The 17,124-nt window shown below is 36.8% G+C and overlaps 1 protein-coding gene across 1 annotated transcript; it reads right to left on the bottom strand.

Moving 5' to 3' along the window:
• Positions 1 to 905: 905 nt before the first annotated feature.
• Positions 906 to 3,392, bottom strand: CXCL11 (C-X-C motif chemokine ligand 11). The gene is made up of 4 exons (XM_017514806.2): positions 3,126 to 3,392; positions 2,415 to 2,541; positions 2,245 to 2,317; positions 906 to 2,024 (listed from the first exon to the last, which is right to left on the bottom strand). The coding sequence occupies exons 1-4, from the start codon at positions 3,184 to 3,186 to the stop codon at positions 2,001 to 2,003; spliced, it is 285 nt and encodes a 94-aa protein (XP_017370295.1). The 5' UTR covers positions 3,187 to 3,392; the 3' UTR covers positions 906 to 2,000.
• Between the last annotated feature and the right edge of the window lie 13,732 nt (positions 3,393 to 17,124).

Raw genomic sequence — 17,124 nt, 5'->3', positions numbered from 1 at the left:
CATTCACCTGTGTCAGCCTCGCAAATTGTTTGGACTAGGAGGTGTGAGCCACCACACCCAGCCAACTATGTGAATTAAAAAAAAAAAAAATCACTGTAAGTAGTTAAAGATTAGATTCAGGTCTTAAAACTATCCAGGGAATTTATATGGAAGTCCCAATCTCTACATACAGATTTATATAACACATTTATTATAAATCTATATTATATCTATAACCTATATAATAATACAATATAGATATACCTGATTACAATCCTATAATAAATATTTTTATTTTTCAAACATATGGGTGCCTATATAAAGAGTACTGCTGTCAGTCAAGGCTTTTGGTTACACGTAGAGAAACCAGCTCTGGCTATTTTAAGGAGAAAAGGAATGTAGTTGGAGGATGAAGAATGCACAGGACAATGGAGAATAAGGCTTGGAAAATGGACAAAGACCTAAGGGAGCTAGGTGATAGAAAGGACTAGCCAAAGTCATGCTACAGGAACACACGTTGGGAAGCCACTACTGTAAGCCTTTCGTTGTTGCTGCTACTGCTGCTGCCAGGCTTTAAATAATTTTCTTACTAATAGTATCTTTGTGATGCCAGCTGGAGTTCAAAATCTAGGGTACAAACAGCTTGGCTGAGTCCTTGTTATGGCTACAGGAGAGGATCTTCTCTCTTTTGGCCTCCCATCAACCCTCACATAAGGGATTTTCCCCCAAGTAAGAAGGGGGTTTGGACTACCAAGACTGCCCACCCAGCCAACAAAACAAACAACTATCTTTCCCAGCTACCCATTAAAATATATTTCTAAACAGTTTTGCATGATGACAGATAGCTGTATGTTTTTTAAAATATAAGGCAAAATTGTTCAAGGAATCTCAAATGTCCTGGAAAGTATATAGTTGGGTTTTTTTTCAAGAAAGGCTGTGGCAGTTTATTAGAGAAAAATGTCTTTGATTCTTAAAGCTAGTCTTGGGTATACCTAAATTTATATAGGCATGACCAAAGAAATTGATTAGATTATTTTTCTAAGAGACAGAATCACAAAAAATAAAGGTGATTGCCATATATATGTATGTTTATTTTTCAACATTTTTCTTTTGTAGAAAAAATTTATATTTCAAATATGTCCAAGATATTGCTAACACTTATACCGATAGATAAAACCAAAATGTACAGTAAATACACATATCGCTTCAAAACATCTCAATGAAAATAAGTTGAAAAACATTAACTTAAGACCAATGCTACTAATTTGGTTATAAAATATGTGCACTATTGCCAGTATCCCATAGCGTATATTTTTTTTCATAGTACATTTTATGAATTACATTTCATGAATTGGTTATAAAACAAAGCAAATGATGCATAAGAACTTTCCCCCTACATATTCATGTGCTACATGACATTTGGGGAAAGAAATGTGAATTTGCATGAAAAAATATTTGAGGAATGTTTTACTACACATAGACGTTTTTGACTCATAAGGGCTAGACTCCAGTAATAATGTCAATATCTCCACTGTAACCACAGATAGTAATATGGCATAAAGATCAATACAGACAGATGACTTCTAGAGATAGAAATGTTCTCATATTCACAACAGAATAGTTATAAGCATCAGATCTAGAAGATTCCGTAACCTAGAAATACATGAATGTATAATGCAGCAGGTAAGCATGTGAAAGCACTTTGTAAACCCAGACGGTAACCAGTCTTCTTAAGGTAGCTTTTCCTAGAAATCGATTTAATTGTTGGACTACTTTGGGCAGTGGAATTCTGATTGCCATTCATTCAGGAAGACTGTGTTTCTGTTTTTGGTTCTTTCACGCACCTTCCATCCTTCACATACAGTATAAAAGTTTATAGTCACAAAACTAAGGAAAAATCTCAGTTTCCTACTGCAGAATTCTTGTCATTTCAGTAGTCACAATTAAACGTGCACTAGGTTTTCAAATCCTCTTTTCCAGGACTTCATATGTTTTGATATACTTCATATGTTCTGTTATTTTTAAAAATTCTTTCTTTCAACTTTCTGGAATAAGAAAACAAGAATTTTACTTTCTTGGGCTTTCCCTCATGATATCTAAAAACATGTAGTAAGAAAGAGAAGCTGTTACAACCAAGGACCCCTTAACAATATTTCACACAGGATCATAGCAGAATCTTTCTGTAGTTGTTCACTTTATTTTCTTTTTCAAAAGATCTGTGTTGGATAAAACAGATTATAACATGGGAATAACCTGGTAACTTACTTTGATTATAAGCTTTCCTTGCTTCGATTTGGGATTTAGGCATCGTTGTCCTTTATTTTCTTTCAGGGTAATACTGTTAAAGAACATATAAAAGAGTCTTAAAGTTTAGATGCAAATACATAAACAAAACTGCCCGCACCATTGTAATCTTCAGCAAGTTCATTACTTACATCACTTCTATTTTGTCACAGTTGTTACTTGGGTAAATTATGGAGGCTTTCTCAATATCTGCCACTTTCACTGCTTTTACTCCAGAGCCTATGCACAGACAGCGTCCTCTTTTGAACATGGGGAGGCCTAGAATAGATCACAGCATTAGTTAGTAATGCATCTGATTGCAACAGATGGCTGTGGTTTATAATCCTGGTGGTGAATGTGAGCAGAATTTTCATTAAGGATAAAGATAGTGATTTGTCAAATAGCACTGACACAACTGTTACTGGGAAAAAGGTTAAGTAAGATGATGATTTTCTCTTTAAATTTGTAAGTGAATCACTAAAACACTAGAAGCATGAAAGAAGTTTATTGGAGATGAAGCTTCTTTTGCCTCTTGATTTTATCCTCAAGTATTTTCCCAGGAAGCTTGTTAACATTATTGCTGTATAAAATCTTCTTAACAGACATGTAAAACTGTTGCTAAAGGCTTTTTGCCAGATATTGTAGCCAAATAAAAAATTCCATGAAGTTCATCATTTCTAGTTTGAGTAATCATCTCTATTACCTTAAATATGTCCACCATTTCTTTGCCAATGCTGTAGTAACTTCTAATCTGTGAGATTAAATAAAACTTTATCATGTCTTTTAGGATAAAAGTGGAAGAAAAGACATTTGAAACATTAGAAAAGGAACTTTTAGGTTGAGAAATAAAAAGTACTACATACCTTGAACAACCATAGCACAGAATATTACAGTCAAGGCTATAGCCATGCCCTTCACACTCATGTTTGTTTTTTGCTGCTGCTGCTGCTGCTGCTGCTGCTACTTCAGGTTTGCTACTCTTCTTGGAAGGAGTAGAAATGCTGAACATAAGGAAATTGAAAATTGGTATATAGAGAGCATTTTATACACCAGTAACTTTTTTATGGCACAGGAATTTCCCTCTTTGAGTCATGCACCTTACTTGCTTCCATGAGTTTCTGTTTTGTTCTTTTCTAAAGGCTACCGTCCCTTCCCATTTGTAGTAGTGTTGAAAGTGGTAGGAGTGTGAAAGCACTTTGTAAACCCAGACGGTAACCAGCCTTCTTAAGATAGCTTTTCCTAGAAATCATTTAATTGTTGGACTACTTTGGGCAGCGGAATTTTGATTGCCATTCATTCAGGAAGACTGTGTTTTTGTTTTTGGTCCTTTCATCCACCCTTCATCCTTCACATAACTACACAAAAGAATATTCTGAAAAGTTTTTTTTTCTCACTTTTGCTTTTCAGTCCAAACTCTTATTTTAGATAAGGCTTATATTATTTGACACGAGATGACCTTTATTTAATTTCATATTTTTGTCTATTAATGAGTGCCTAAAGAAGTTTTCCTGCATTTCTGTATTTATGTCCATATTGTTTTGCATTTTCATCAGTTTTTTTTTTTTTTTTTTTTTTTTTTTTTTTTTTTTTTTTTTTTTTTTTTTTTTTTTTTTTTGAGATGGAGTCTCTCTCTGTCACTCAGGCTGGAGTGCAGTGGCACAATCACGGCTCACTGCAACATCTGCCTGCTGGGTTCAAGCAGTTCCCTGCCTCAGCCTCCCAAGTAGCTGGGATTACAGGCCCTCGCCTAATTTTTGTATTTTTGGTAGAGATGGGGTTCCACCATCTTGACCAGACTGATCTTGAACTCCTGACCTTGTGATCCACCTGCCTTGGCTTCCCAAAGTGCTGGGATTATAGGCATGAGTCACTGCGCCCAGCCAACAATTTTCACTTTATATATTTTATTATTTATTTTATTTTGCTTTATTTTTAAATTACATTTTATTATTTTGTATTTATTTTATTCTCTGAAATTTTTATTATGGGCAGATGGCAGGGGGCTCAGTCCTTCTTGACAGCTGCTTTCCTCATGGTGGCCAGGATGTTGCCCAGCTCCTCCTGCCTTTTTGCACAGATATTTGTCCCCACCCTTTTCTTGAGGGCGTGTTTGCCTTTGGCGACCATCAGTAACTTCATGCCACATACCTCTGGGATCATGTCCTGCACGAACTTAAGTGTGTTTGGTCAAGCGCCCACAGTGGCTGTGCCTGGGCTTGCTCACGTTCTTGGTTACCTTGTTGAGGCCCACAGCTGTAGAGTAGCGCAGAATCATGGCTGCTGCCCTCTAATGGCAGTGGTGGAAAACTATTTTATATATATTTTAGCACTGTTACTTAGTATATGAAGTTGTAGGAGTTGTGTTAGGGATCGTAAAAAAATGATCCTCTTTCCTCATGTGGTGATTTTACCTCTGAGATTCTACTTTGTAATAGAAATTACAAATTTCTATTTTTTTATCTTTATCTTTTCCTCTTAAGCTTCCTAAATCTTTGTCTTAAGTGTGTCATTTGTAAACACTTAAGAAAATCATATCCAAGGAGCTTTCTAATGAGTAAGCATAATAAAAATAAAATATATTCATTGTCTAACTGGTAATCTATAATTTTTAAAATGATTCCTTGCTGATTCTTTGTTTTCTTTGATTTCTTTCTAAATTTAAATGTATTTTCTTTAACTTTTTGAAGCTTTTTTTTTTTTTAATGAGATGGGCCTCTCTCTGTTACCAGGTTGGAGTCCAGTGGCACAATCATAGCTCATTGCAGCCTGAACTCCTGTTTTCAAGCAATCCTCCTGAGTTGGTCTCCCAAAGCGCTAGAATTACTGGCATCAGCCAGAGTGCTTGGCCTTCCTTAAGTTATTTGAAAGGAATTCATTGTTTTACTTTGATATTCTTAAAAATTTTTTTAAAAGTTTGTACCTGAATTTTTCTAATTATTTACATCAACTATCAATATTTTTTAGCTCCAGTCTTTGTAACATGAGAAAATCACTAAATTTCTTTCAAGCATTTTCTCTTATTTCTTAATTTTACCAGCAAAAGTTGGTGTAATCTGGGAATTTATAGCTGGTTTATTACTTTTAGATTATCATTTTATCAGCTTTTTTTGATAATTATAATTTGCATTTTATCTTGAAATCATATTTATTTAGATATAATCCTACATTTAAATTCTTTAACAGCCATTACTAGTGTTTAAAACCTTTGAAAGTCTTTACGGTAGTACTCCATTAAATGAGGAATTCTAGAAATAATTTATTAGTTTTAAATTGTGCACTTTTCTAAGTAGTGTGATGAAATCTCACATCACCCTGCTCCATCACTTTATCCCATCACATAGACATTTTATCATCTCACAGCATCACTAGAATAGTGAGTAGAGTACAATTAGATATTTAAAGAGAGAGACTACACAATCACTTAATTTTTATTACAGAATATTGTTGTAATATATAATCTATATATTACTGTTGACGCCCTCACTGTTCCTAATTTATAAATTAAACTTTATTGTATGTATGTATAGGAAAAAGCACAATATATACAGGACTAAGTACTACCTGCAGTTTTAGGCATTCACTGGGGGTCTTGGAACATATCCCCCAAGGATGGGGGGGTGCTACTGTATTTTAATTAATTTCCAAATAGCTGGAATATTCTTTCCCTCTTTTCCATTCATTCATTTAATGTATGTAGAGACTAATTTTCCTATAGGAATATAGGTAAAGTAAAAGGAATATGTTCTTGGAGCTCATAAATCCTTATCCATTTTTTTTAATGTTGCTTTTTATTTTCTCAGCATTAGAAACACATTAGAACATAGTTGTTAATAGGGAAGGCTCTGGAGTCAGCCTGTGTTCAAATACACACTTGATTATTTATTTATTTAGAGATGGAGCCTTGCTCTGTATAACCCAGGCTGGAGTGCAGTAATACAATCTCGGCTCACCACAACCTCCGACTCCTGGATTCAAGTGATTCTCCTGCCTCAGTCTCCCAAGTAGCTGCCAAGTAGCTGGGATTACAGGTGCTTGCCACCATGCCTGGCTAATTTTTATATGTGTACCAGAGACAGTGTTTTGTCATGTTGGCCAGGCTGGTCTTGAACTCCTGATCTCAGGTGATCCTGCTGCCTTGGCCTCCCAAAGTGCTGAGATTTTAGGCGTGAGCCACTGTGCCAGGCCCTCATTCAATTATTTATGAGTAAGTTACCTCAACTTTTTGAGGCTGTTTTCTCATCTTTAGACTGGGGATAATAATAGTACCTTTTTTTTTTTTTTTTTTTTGAGACGAAGTCTCACTCTGTCACCCAGGCTGGAGTGCAGTGGTGTGATCTTGGCTCACTGCAATCTCTGCCTCCTGGACTCAAGCAATTCTCCTGTCTCAGCCTCCCAAGCAGCTGGGATTACAGGCATGCGTAACCACGCCTGGCTAATTTTTGTATTTTTAGTAGAGATGGGGTTTCACCATGTTGGCCAGGCTGGTCTTGAATCCCTTTTTCATAGGGCTATTGTAAGCTAGGTATTAAAACGTAATGCATATTAATCACTTAGAAAAATATGTGGCTCTCAAAAAGTATTAACTGTGGTTATTATTATCAGTGCTCTTTCCTAAACATGCATATGACATCTAACTTGTTTTCAGCTGTTTTTCAGCACTAACACAAACACAACCACTTAATAAAAGATGAGCTGATATTGTTACGGCATATAGAAGTATTTTAAATTATAATAACCATGAATATAAAAATAGCACACTAATCATAAAAACCAGTTACAGAAAGTGCATGAAGGCAATAGCATAGTTCACTTCTTCGGGTGATAGATCCAAAATTATGCAAAATAAGGAGAGGGATCGGTTTTGTGCTGTAACCTTTTTACTTCATCTCCTTGAACCACAAAATAAGCCTAATTAGGCTTCAGCAGGTGCTAATATGGATGTTTTCTCCTTCGATAACACTCTCTCCCCTCTTTACTGCCCTTCCTCCCAGTGTTCCTACCTTACAGTTTCCTGGAAAGCACTACCCTTTTTTGTAGTAGTTCATTTGTTCGTTTACTCATTCATTCAGCAAATGTTTATTTTAGCTGTCTGTCACATGTCTGGCACTCTTTTGGATATTGGAGATAACAACAGTGAACAAAACTCACCAAGTTCTTTCCATGTGTTACAAATTTCACAACTTTCTGCCTTATTTTTAATGAAGTTAGTCTGCCTGATTTCTGCTGCCTCTGTAGATATACGGGGTCAGGTAGGTCTTCAGGAGTATGACTTGTTCTGGCTGTATACTCTCTGATATCACATGAGGAAGATTACCTTCCTTCATAGCATCCCCTCATCTGGTGAGGCTGAGAGATCCCTGTCTTTCATATTTGTATACAAACATGGTTTTTCTAGAATGGAAATGCACTTCCCTCTCCTCTTTTGAATCCTTTCCTTCCTTTAAGTCTTGATATCTTCATGAAGCCTTTTTCATTATATGGTAGTATCTTCTTATCCTTTATACTTTGTAGAACTTACTGTCTTTTCTAACTTTATCTAGTAGAAATATAATGAAAGACATGTACATAATTTTAAATATTATGATAGCCACATTTAGAAAGTAAAAAGAAACAGATGAAATTAATTTTAATATATTTTCTTTAAGCATGAAAATGTATTATTACAATGTGTAATCAATGTGGATATGAAAACATTAAATGAAATATTTTACCTTTTTATTACTAAGTCTTCAAATTGAACTAGTCACATTTCAAATGCTTGATGATAACGTGTTTAGTGGCTACCATATTGGACAGTGAAGGTCTAGTTATTTATTTGGCATGTATTATATACGGACTCCATACATATTTTCAACTAAAGCTGAAGTTGAAGAGGCAGAGAGATAACTGATTTTTTTTTTAAACAAACTTCTGTAAGTTTCTTCTTTCTTTCTCTGAGTCATTATATCTCATTGTTCTTTTCCTTTGATTAAATGCAAAAAAGATCAGATGCATTCTCTGTATTCTTAGTAGTGCTGGCGTTTTTTGTTGTTTCCAGAATTGGACTATTTTATTTTATTTTCCCAGGTTCCAATTCAAATAAGTTTTCCTTTGAATTTAAAGACATGGGAGCATCCCAGGAAATGATGGAATCTGGTGTTCATAAGTAATCAGAGTCCCTTTCAGCTTAAAGAATCTGTAATCTGTGATTCATCTGAAATTTTATAAATGCTCCCAAATTAGCCAATTAATGTAGAATTTTAAAATGTTTCCAAGTTGGAAGAGATTAAGCTATTTAAAAATAATTTCCAACTCAGCATTCACCAGGTCTCTGAATAATATATTGCCTGCCAAAAGATTAAAAGGTAATATCAAGGATACTTTGTTCAGCTAAGTTAGTGAAAAGTGGGTTGGACATGGAAACTAATGTTTCCACTTACTATAAATCAGTATGACTTAAAAGAATCCTGTTTTGTGTGTTAGAAGGCCGATGACTCACTCCTAGGGAAGAGGCTGCCAGGCATGTAATAGACACCTAAAATAATGTAAATAGACTGAACAGATTGATGTAAAATCCTAAACTCTTAAAAGTATAGTAGTATAGTACCAGATGGTCTTTTATGTGGGGATTTAGATATGCCAGTGAATTTAGGGAGATGCCAGTGGATTTTTTGAGAGCTCTTAATAGAATACTACTGTGAATTTCTTATAATATTATTAAAATACCCGTCCCAGAAATGAGACAAATTCTGCAGGCTATATTCAAGGCAGACTTTAGGCACTGGGTAAGGCTCTATTTTTTTTTTTTTTTTTTTTTTACCAAAAACTTGGAGTAAATTGTATAAACAACATTAAAGTCATTAAGACATGGAGGAATAGTGCATGTTTTACTGCCATTGAAAAGAGTTCCAAAGTGATGATGAATTTTTCTTTTTGAGACAGGTTATTGCTCTATTGCCCAAGCTGGAGTGCAGTGGCACGATCTCAGCTGACTACGGCATCTGCCACTCAGGCTCAAGTCATCTTCCCACTTCAGCCTCCAGAGTAGCTGGGACTATGGGCATGCACCGCCACAGCCAGCTAATGTTTTTGTAATTTTGGTGGAGACGGGGTTTCGCCATGTTGCCCAGGCTGATTTCGAATTCCTGGGCTCAAGTGATCTTCCCACCTCAGTCTCCCAAAGTGCTGCATTTACTGGCGTAAGCCCGTGCCTGGCTGAAAATTTTAAATAAGCATGTTTCTGAGTTTTTGTGTGGGCTTGCTCTCTCTCTCTCTCTTTCCTTCTCTCTCTCTCTCTCTCTCACTCATTTTCTCTCTCTCTCTTTGAGACAGAGTTTTGCTTTTGTTGCCCAGGCTGGAGGGCAATGGCATGATCTCGGCTCACTGCAACCTCTGCCTCCTGGGTTCCAGCAATTCTCCAACCTCAGCCTCCCAAGTAGCTGCGATTAGGGGTGCCCGCCACCACGCCTGGCTAATTTTTTTTTTTTTTTGTATTTTTATTAGAGATGGGGTTTTGCCATGCTCACGCCTATAATCCCAGCACTTTGGGAGTCTGAGGTGGGTGGATCGCCTGAGGTCAGGAGTTTGAGGCCAGCTTGGCCGATATGCTTTATCTCTTTCTGAGACTTTGACATAAGAAGACATTTCCAAAGGTTGTATTCTGCTAATGTAGTCTGGTATTTGAGAATGAGATATACCAGAACTCACATTTTATAAGGATGACTTCATCCTTGATATGTGCTACCCCAAACATTGCAGCCTCAAGTGCATGCACAAAAGAAGGGCCAGTTTTCAGTGTCTACTCCATCAACATATGGACCTTCCCATGCTTGAGAGAACCACTGGTAGCTATCTGCCTTTCCTTCCTTGTCAGTATAAATTGGGGGGATACAAATACAATTTTGTTACATGGGTATATTGCATAGTGGTGAAATTAGGGGTTTTAGTGTATCCATCACCAGAATAATGTACATCGTACCCATTAAGTAGTTTCTCATCATCCACCGCCCCCAACCCTGCCAAGTCGCCATTGTCTATCATTCCACACTCTACGTCTATGTCTACACACGATTTAGCTCCCACTTATAAGTGAGAACACGTGCGTACCCAATTTCCTTTTTCCTTTTTTTCTTTTTTTTTTAGGACAGTCTTGCTCTGTCACCCAGGCTGACGTGATCACAGCTTACTGCAACCCCTGCCTTCCAGATTCAAGCAATTCTCATGTCAGCCTCCCAAGTTGCTAGGATTACAGGCCTGTGCCACCACCCCAGGCTAATTTTTGTGTTTTTGGCAGAGACAGGGTTTCACCATGTTGGCCAGGTTGGTCTCAAACTTCTGGTCTTAAGCCATCCACCTGCCTCAGCCTCCCAAAATGCTGGGATTATAGGCATGAACCACTGCGCGTAGCTGGTATGTACCGAATTTCTGATGTTAAAGGAAAGGCAGTTATTTGTTCCCTGAAAGTTGAGCACAAAAAGAACTAAGCTTTTAGTTTTAGTTTCCAGTGATTAAAGATTTGAAAAATAGTTACTGGATAGTTCAATTTCCTTTACTTTTTTTTTTTTGAGATGGAGTCTTGCCCTGTCCCCTGGGCTGGAGTGTGATGGTGAGATCTTGGCTCAATGCAATTTTTGCCTCCCAGATCCTAACAATTCTCCTGCCTCAGCCTCCTGAGTAGCCCAGCTAAGTTTTGTATTTTTAGTGAGACGGTTTCACCATGTTGGCCAGGCTGGTCTTGAACTCCTGACCTCAGGTGATCCACCTGCCTCGGTCTCCCAAAGTGCTGGCATTACAGGTATAAGCCTCCTTACCTGTCCCTTACTTTGCTTTTGACTATGCCTGTTCATGCTGATCACGTACAGGTTATCTGTATCTTGTTACTGGAATCCACATTTCTCATTGGCTTAATTGAACTTATTGCACAGGAGGAGGCGTCCTGAAACATTTAAGCTATACCTGATTTATTAAACAGCTCTTTCATTTTCTTATAAATCAGTTAAGAATTTGATCTACCATTCCCCTTCTGAAAAGAAAACAGTGTTTCTCTACCATTTTGGTAGAAGAGTTATTTAAAAAACAACTGTTATTTGTCTCTTTTTACAACCTGGCAAAGTGCAGTGTGTAAATATTGTTTTTTTTATCTATAACCAAATTTAATTGTCTTGGAATATTGCTTTTTGCCAAGTCTACTGCCAAGCTAATTTTATTAGGGTATAATTAACAGTTGTCAAAAACAAAAAACAAAAACAAAAAAACTGATTTGTTTCCACTGTAATTCAGAAAGAAAAAAAAACAAAAACATGGATTTAAAACCAATTTGCTTCCCTTTAAAATTGTAAGTAAAATTCAAAGTTGCATATGTTAAAATTTAGAACACAGAAGTAGAAATGATCAAGTTTTGTTAACTCGTTGAATAGACTAACCCTCTTTTCTATGTCTTCTATACCTCTGTCAGAATATTTGCTGTCATTTGCATGTATTTGAGCCAGGAGCAATGGCAATGGGTTGTACAAAACAACTTCAGCATCACCATAAACTTCAGAGAAATCGTTTTTCTCACAACAAAGGCAGCTCTGTGCATGGCCTTCAGTTGGCTGCCTGGAAAATGACTGCACTCGACAACTGCCAGGTCAATGTAGACGTTCATGTTAATTTTCCAAGTTGGGGAACAACATGCCTATTGTTAGGGGATAAAAACATGTGAGAGATTAGCAATGAGCAACTTTACAAACAACTAGCTGAAGGAAGCTTGAGTCATAAGAAAGGAGAAAACTGTACAGTAGCTTCACTTATTGCCTCTGCTATTCAGAGAAGCTGGAGGGGAGGAGAAAATAGATCTGGTTGATATTATTTCAGGGCCAGTTGGAAAGAGAGTAATGCACAAAAGGATATTGCCTGGAGAGATGACCCCTGCATGTGAATGTTAGAAGTGCTATGTCTGCAAGGTATGAAGCTGCATGGGATTTATTTGTATTTTTAAAAAATAGAGTATAGTAAATTGGCCATTTATAAGGAGTAGTTCAGGACCCATGGTTTGCCAGTTTGAACTAAGTGTTACTAAACGTTTTAAGTAGATATAGTTGAGAGTGCAAATGTAAAAAAACAAAAAAACAAAAAACAAAACAAAACAAAAAAACGGGACGGGAAAGATATTTTTTCTTCTAGCTATTTTATTTTTTATGTAATAATGATACTTTAAACAAATTACGTTCTTTTGGATTCAAAACAAAAACACTTTAAAAATATTAAGGCTGGGCTTGGTGACTCATGCCTGCAATCCCAGCACTTTGGGAGGCTAAAACAAGAGGATCACTCGAGCTTAGGAGTTCAAGACCAGCCTGAGCAACCACAGTGAGACCCCATCTCTACTAAAAATTTGAAAAATTAGCTGGTTGTGCTGGTGTGCATCTGTAATCCCAGCTGTGTGGGAGGTTGAGGCTGGAGGATCACTTGAGCCCAGGAGATCAAGGCTGAAATGAGCTATGATCACACCACTGCACTCCAGCCTAGGCTATAGAGTGAAACACTGCCTCAAAAAAATAAATAAATAAAAATTAAATATTTCAATAGGCTATGTTTTCTAAAATTTTGTACAGTATGCGGAATGCTGTTTTCCTTTTAAATAAAAAGCCAATAAAACATTTCTGTCAATTTTCTTGCTTTGTTTCTTTTTTTAGAGACAGAGTCTTGCTGTGTTGCTCAGGCTGGTCTCAAATTCCTGGCCTCAAGCAAATCTCCCACCTTGGCCTCCTAAAGTTCTGAGATTACAGGTGTGAGACACAATGCCCAGCCTCCTATCATTTTTCTATTTCTAAGACTTTCCTAACATCCTGGTTTCACCTTTGAACCTATAACCTAGCTTATTTTCTGTATTTCTTACTTCCCTGTTCTCTCAGTATGAGTAGTAAAAGGTGTGGTCAGAGAAACGTTGTTCACTCTTCAGCTCTGGGTGCCTACCTCTCACCTTGTATTTGTGCAGTTGATGGCTGGGTATGTCGTGGTAGATGGATGAGGGATGGAGACCAGAATAATTGCCATCATTTGTTTAATGTCTGCCATGTGGCAGGTAATGTACATAGTGTCTCATTAGTCCTCACAATAATTCTGTAAGAAACGGCACTATTATCCTCTTTTAGAGAAGAAAATGGGCCTTTAATAGATTATATAACTCTCCCCCAAATCACTTAACACATTTAGTTAAGAAGTGGGATCAGGGGATAGCAGCAATGAAAAACACAAGAATTTTTTTCTGGGATGAAATAGGAATGAAAGGCAATATCAAAGGTCTGACAATGTAACTTCTAGACCCAAGCCTCCCTGGAAAATAGAAAATACAAAAGAAGATTAGAGCAGAAGACTAAGTGTGGAACAATTTGGAATAAATAGAATCTGAGAGTCCTGGTTCCGAAAGCAATTAAGAAAGCTGGAGAAGGTTTACAGCCCCATTTAATTTACATCTCATTGAGTAACAGGAGAATGATTATTGTGAGACTTGTTAAAACTTGCACTTTGTTGGTAAAGTTTATCCTCTATTTCCCCATCGTCATTAGTAACCCTTAGAAAATCTTAGAAGGGCCAGTGTTTATTCCAGGGACTGGGTAAGAAGGGACAAGGCTGTGTTCTTTTCTGCATTTAGCTGTGATGAACAGAATCTCTGATCTGAGGCAGTAACTGACAGTGCAATAGGTAGCCAGCAGGTCAACTCCTGTCCCGAAGGATTTATATAAGATGAAGGTCTTGTGACCTTCCAGAAGAAACAGGAGAGGATAGAGAAGGAGGCAAAGAAACTACTTTAAGACTTTGGTGACAGTGCTGCTCCCTCAGGGCCATCCCTCTATCCCACTACTTTTCTCCTTCTTCAGCTTTTGTTCTAAATCGCTTCTTAGAGTCCTAGTAACCCTAGGTGTTACCTCTCTCCTCATTCCAGGTCCCTTTCCTTCCAGAACTCTTGAAGTTTGAGTTTACATGTTTGGAAGGATGCCAGGGATTAGCTCAATTAGTAGATCAAGTTTGTAAGGGTTAAACTAGTAGAGGGAGACATTTTACCTGTACCTGTGGGGTCTTCCCAAAATCTGACAAATATGCAGAGCCCAAAGCTGAGTCTGGAAAGCCAGAAAGGCCTGTGAACATATTCTAAAACCGGGGCCTCCAAAGGTAGGTTTCCAAAGCCAGGAATCAAGGGTTAGGGGAAGAGAAAAAGAATTGCGGGTTTAGAGCAAGGGGGCAGCAGGCCTGAACATTGCCAAGAACCAGCATTATAGTTGAATAGCAGCAGAGTAATGGGAAAGTGTGGAGGGTGTGGAGGATGTGTGTGAAGAGACCAGGAAAGGGGCAAGCTCCTGTTGCCTATTAGGGTAGCGAGGGGGAAGAAATGTATTCCTGACATCTCACGTTGAGATTTAGAATACACTTCTCCCTAGAAAAGCAATACATGCTAGATTAGATTTCTAGGCTAGCCTGCTAAAATAGTATCCTCATAATGAACTTGAAATACAGATTCTAAGTATCATGAGAAAAATCTTGGTAGAAGACAGTGGGTTATCAAATGAACTTTCAAATCAGGTTCCACTAATAAGAGAGAACCCACCTGTATATTAGAATTAAAGAAGAGTTAGCCATACTTTGATATTTTATCATGGCTTACACATATTCATTAAGATTATTTACTATTCTAAAAAAGTTTAAAAAATAATACTGACACTTTTGAAGAGTATTGGTTAGTTATTTTATCAAATATCCCCCAATTTGTCTTATCCGATATTTTCTCATAATTAGAATGAGGTTTTGCATTTTTGGCACAAAAACTGCAAAATTACGTTTTCAGTATGTTGTATCAGGGTTCGTAATATTGATATGTGTTATTATGAGTGATGTTTACTTTGATTATTTTATTACACTTGCCATCTACCAGGAAATACCTTACAGGTTGGAGGAGAGTAAAGAGAAATAACTAAATGCAATGTGGGTTCTGATAGGATCCTAGAAAAAGGACATTAGTGGCAAAATTGGTGAAATTAAAAGAAAGTCTGAAGTTTAGTTAACAATATTCCAGTGTTCCAATTGGTTCCAGTATACCAACATTCATTTCCTGTTCTGGATAATTGTACTGTGGTTATAAAAGATGTTAACATTGGGGAGGAAGAGTGAAGGCAATAAGTGTACTCTCAAGGGTACTCTCTGCACTATTTTCTGTGAATCTAATATTAACTCAAAACAAGTTAAAAATAGTACTATCTAACACTTACGTAGTGCCTCCTATTGTACATTCTACATGTACTCTGCATCTGTTAACTGTAGTTCCTTCCAACAACCCTGTGAGGGGAGCTGCTATTATCCCCGTTTGACATATGAGGAGACCTAGATACAGAGGAGTAAGAAGCATGTCCAATGTCACATGGTTGTGAATTGGTCACATAGTTAGAAAGTGGCTGAGTTGGGATTTAAACTGAGGCATTTTGGATCCAGAAATTGATTATAGCATTCTGGCTTTCAATGTGCTATATATGCACATAGTTTTAAAAAAATCAGATATACTCTTCTCTGAAGCAATCTCTGTTACAAGTTTTTTGGCTTTTCTTTTAATCCTTCAAAGAAGAATTTACCCTTAAACATTGATAGCAAAGCCACTCACTTTGGTTTTTATTTGTAATATTCAAAGCTATGCTATGGCCATGTTTTGTTCTCTTTCAGAATCTTTTCGTGGCATGCTAACAATTGTAGATAGCAGCTATGTTGGAAACTAGGGTATTTCATCTAAGTTGATCAATGTCTGTGATTGATTGCTCATAACTACTGTGTTCAGTCTGTACGGTATGATTAAGTAGACTTAAACTTCATTCGGAATTTAACCAAATTCTGCAGTTGCTCTCATTAGTATTTTTATTAGTATGAGTGGCTTTTTCTTTTTACTATTGAAATTACATATTTTTTAACTCAACAACTGCCAGCTGTTGTAACAATGGCTTTGTTTGTAGTCTTTAAAATTGAAGAAAGAGTACAATGTGAATTACTATACATTGGACCTCTGGGAGTCTGAATGAATTGGTTGATTTTGGTCTGATTAGTATACCTCATGTAGAGACTGAACTTCTTTAATTTGGCAGAGGTAGAAAGTTTCACAAGGTACTGGTTACTATAAAGGAAGACTGACTTTGAGTCAAATAGAAAGTTGATAACCTTGATGGTTACTGACTCAGTAAGCTTTATAATTCTAGGAATTAGTACTGATTCATATGTTTAGATATATTCATTTCTGTCTTTCTGTTTCTTGGGCCAAAAAAGAAAAAGAAAACCAATATTTAAGAGGTGAGAAAAGTAACAGAAATTTCCTGTTAGTACACATGCCCACAAACACAACAAGCCTTTAATCTTTACTGCAGAAGCAGTTTGTCTTTCTTTTCAAAGTTAGAGCATTTTTTTTTCTGTGTGTTGAATTAAAATTTGTGAACAGCAGGAATTGTGACTTGTTAAAAGAAAAACCTTAGACAAATTAAATTTAGCAGAGCTTAATTGAACAAAGAATGATTTGTGAATTAGATAACCTCTGAACCAGAATAGAGAGGCTCCAGAGCAGCTGCATGGTGAAAGAAGATTATGGACAGAAAAAGGAAAGTGATGTAGAGTAAATGGAAGTGAGGTACAGAAGCAGCTGGATTGATTACAGCTTGAAGTTTGCCTCATCTGAGCGTAGTTTGAACAGTTGGCTGCCCTTGGTTGGCTGAAACTTGGTGATTGGCACAAGAGTAGGTCACATTCTGTTTATGTTTCCAATTACGTTATAGTTCACTGTGTATGGAGAAGCCTTTAGGTTATAGTTCACAATGTAGGGAGAAACCGTTATTTATTTATTTATTTATTCATTCATTCTTTTTTTTTTTTTTTTTT

The sequence above is a fragment of the Cebus imitator genome, unplaced genomic scaffold, assembly GCF_001604975.1.
Source record: "Cebus imitator isolate Cc_AM_T3 unplaced genomic scaffold, Cebus_imitator-1.0 Scaffold537, whole genome shotgun sequence".
Taxonomy (NCBI): Eukaryota; Metazoa; Chordata; class Mammalia; order Primates; family Cebidae; genus Cebus; species Cebus imitator.
Note: the sequence above shows the minus strand (reverse complement) of the source record. Positions and strands in the feature narration are given on the sequence as shown.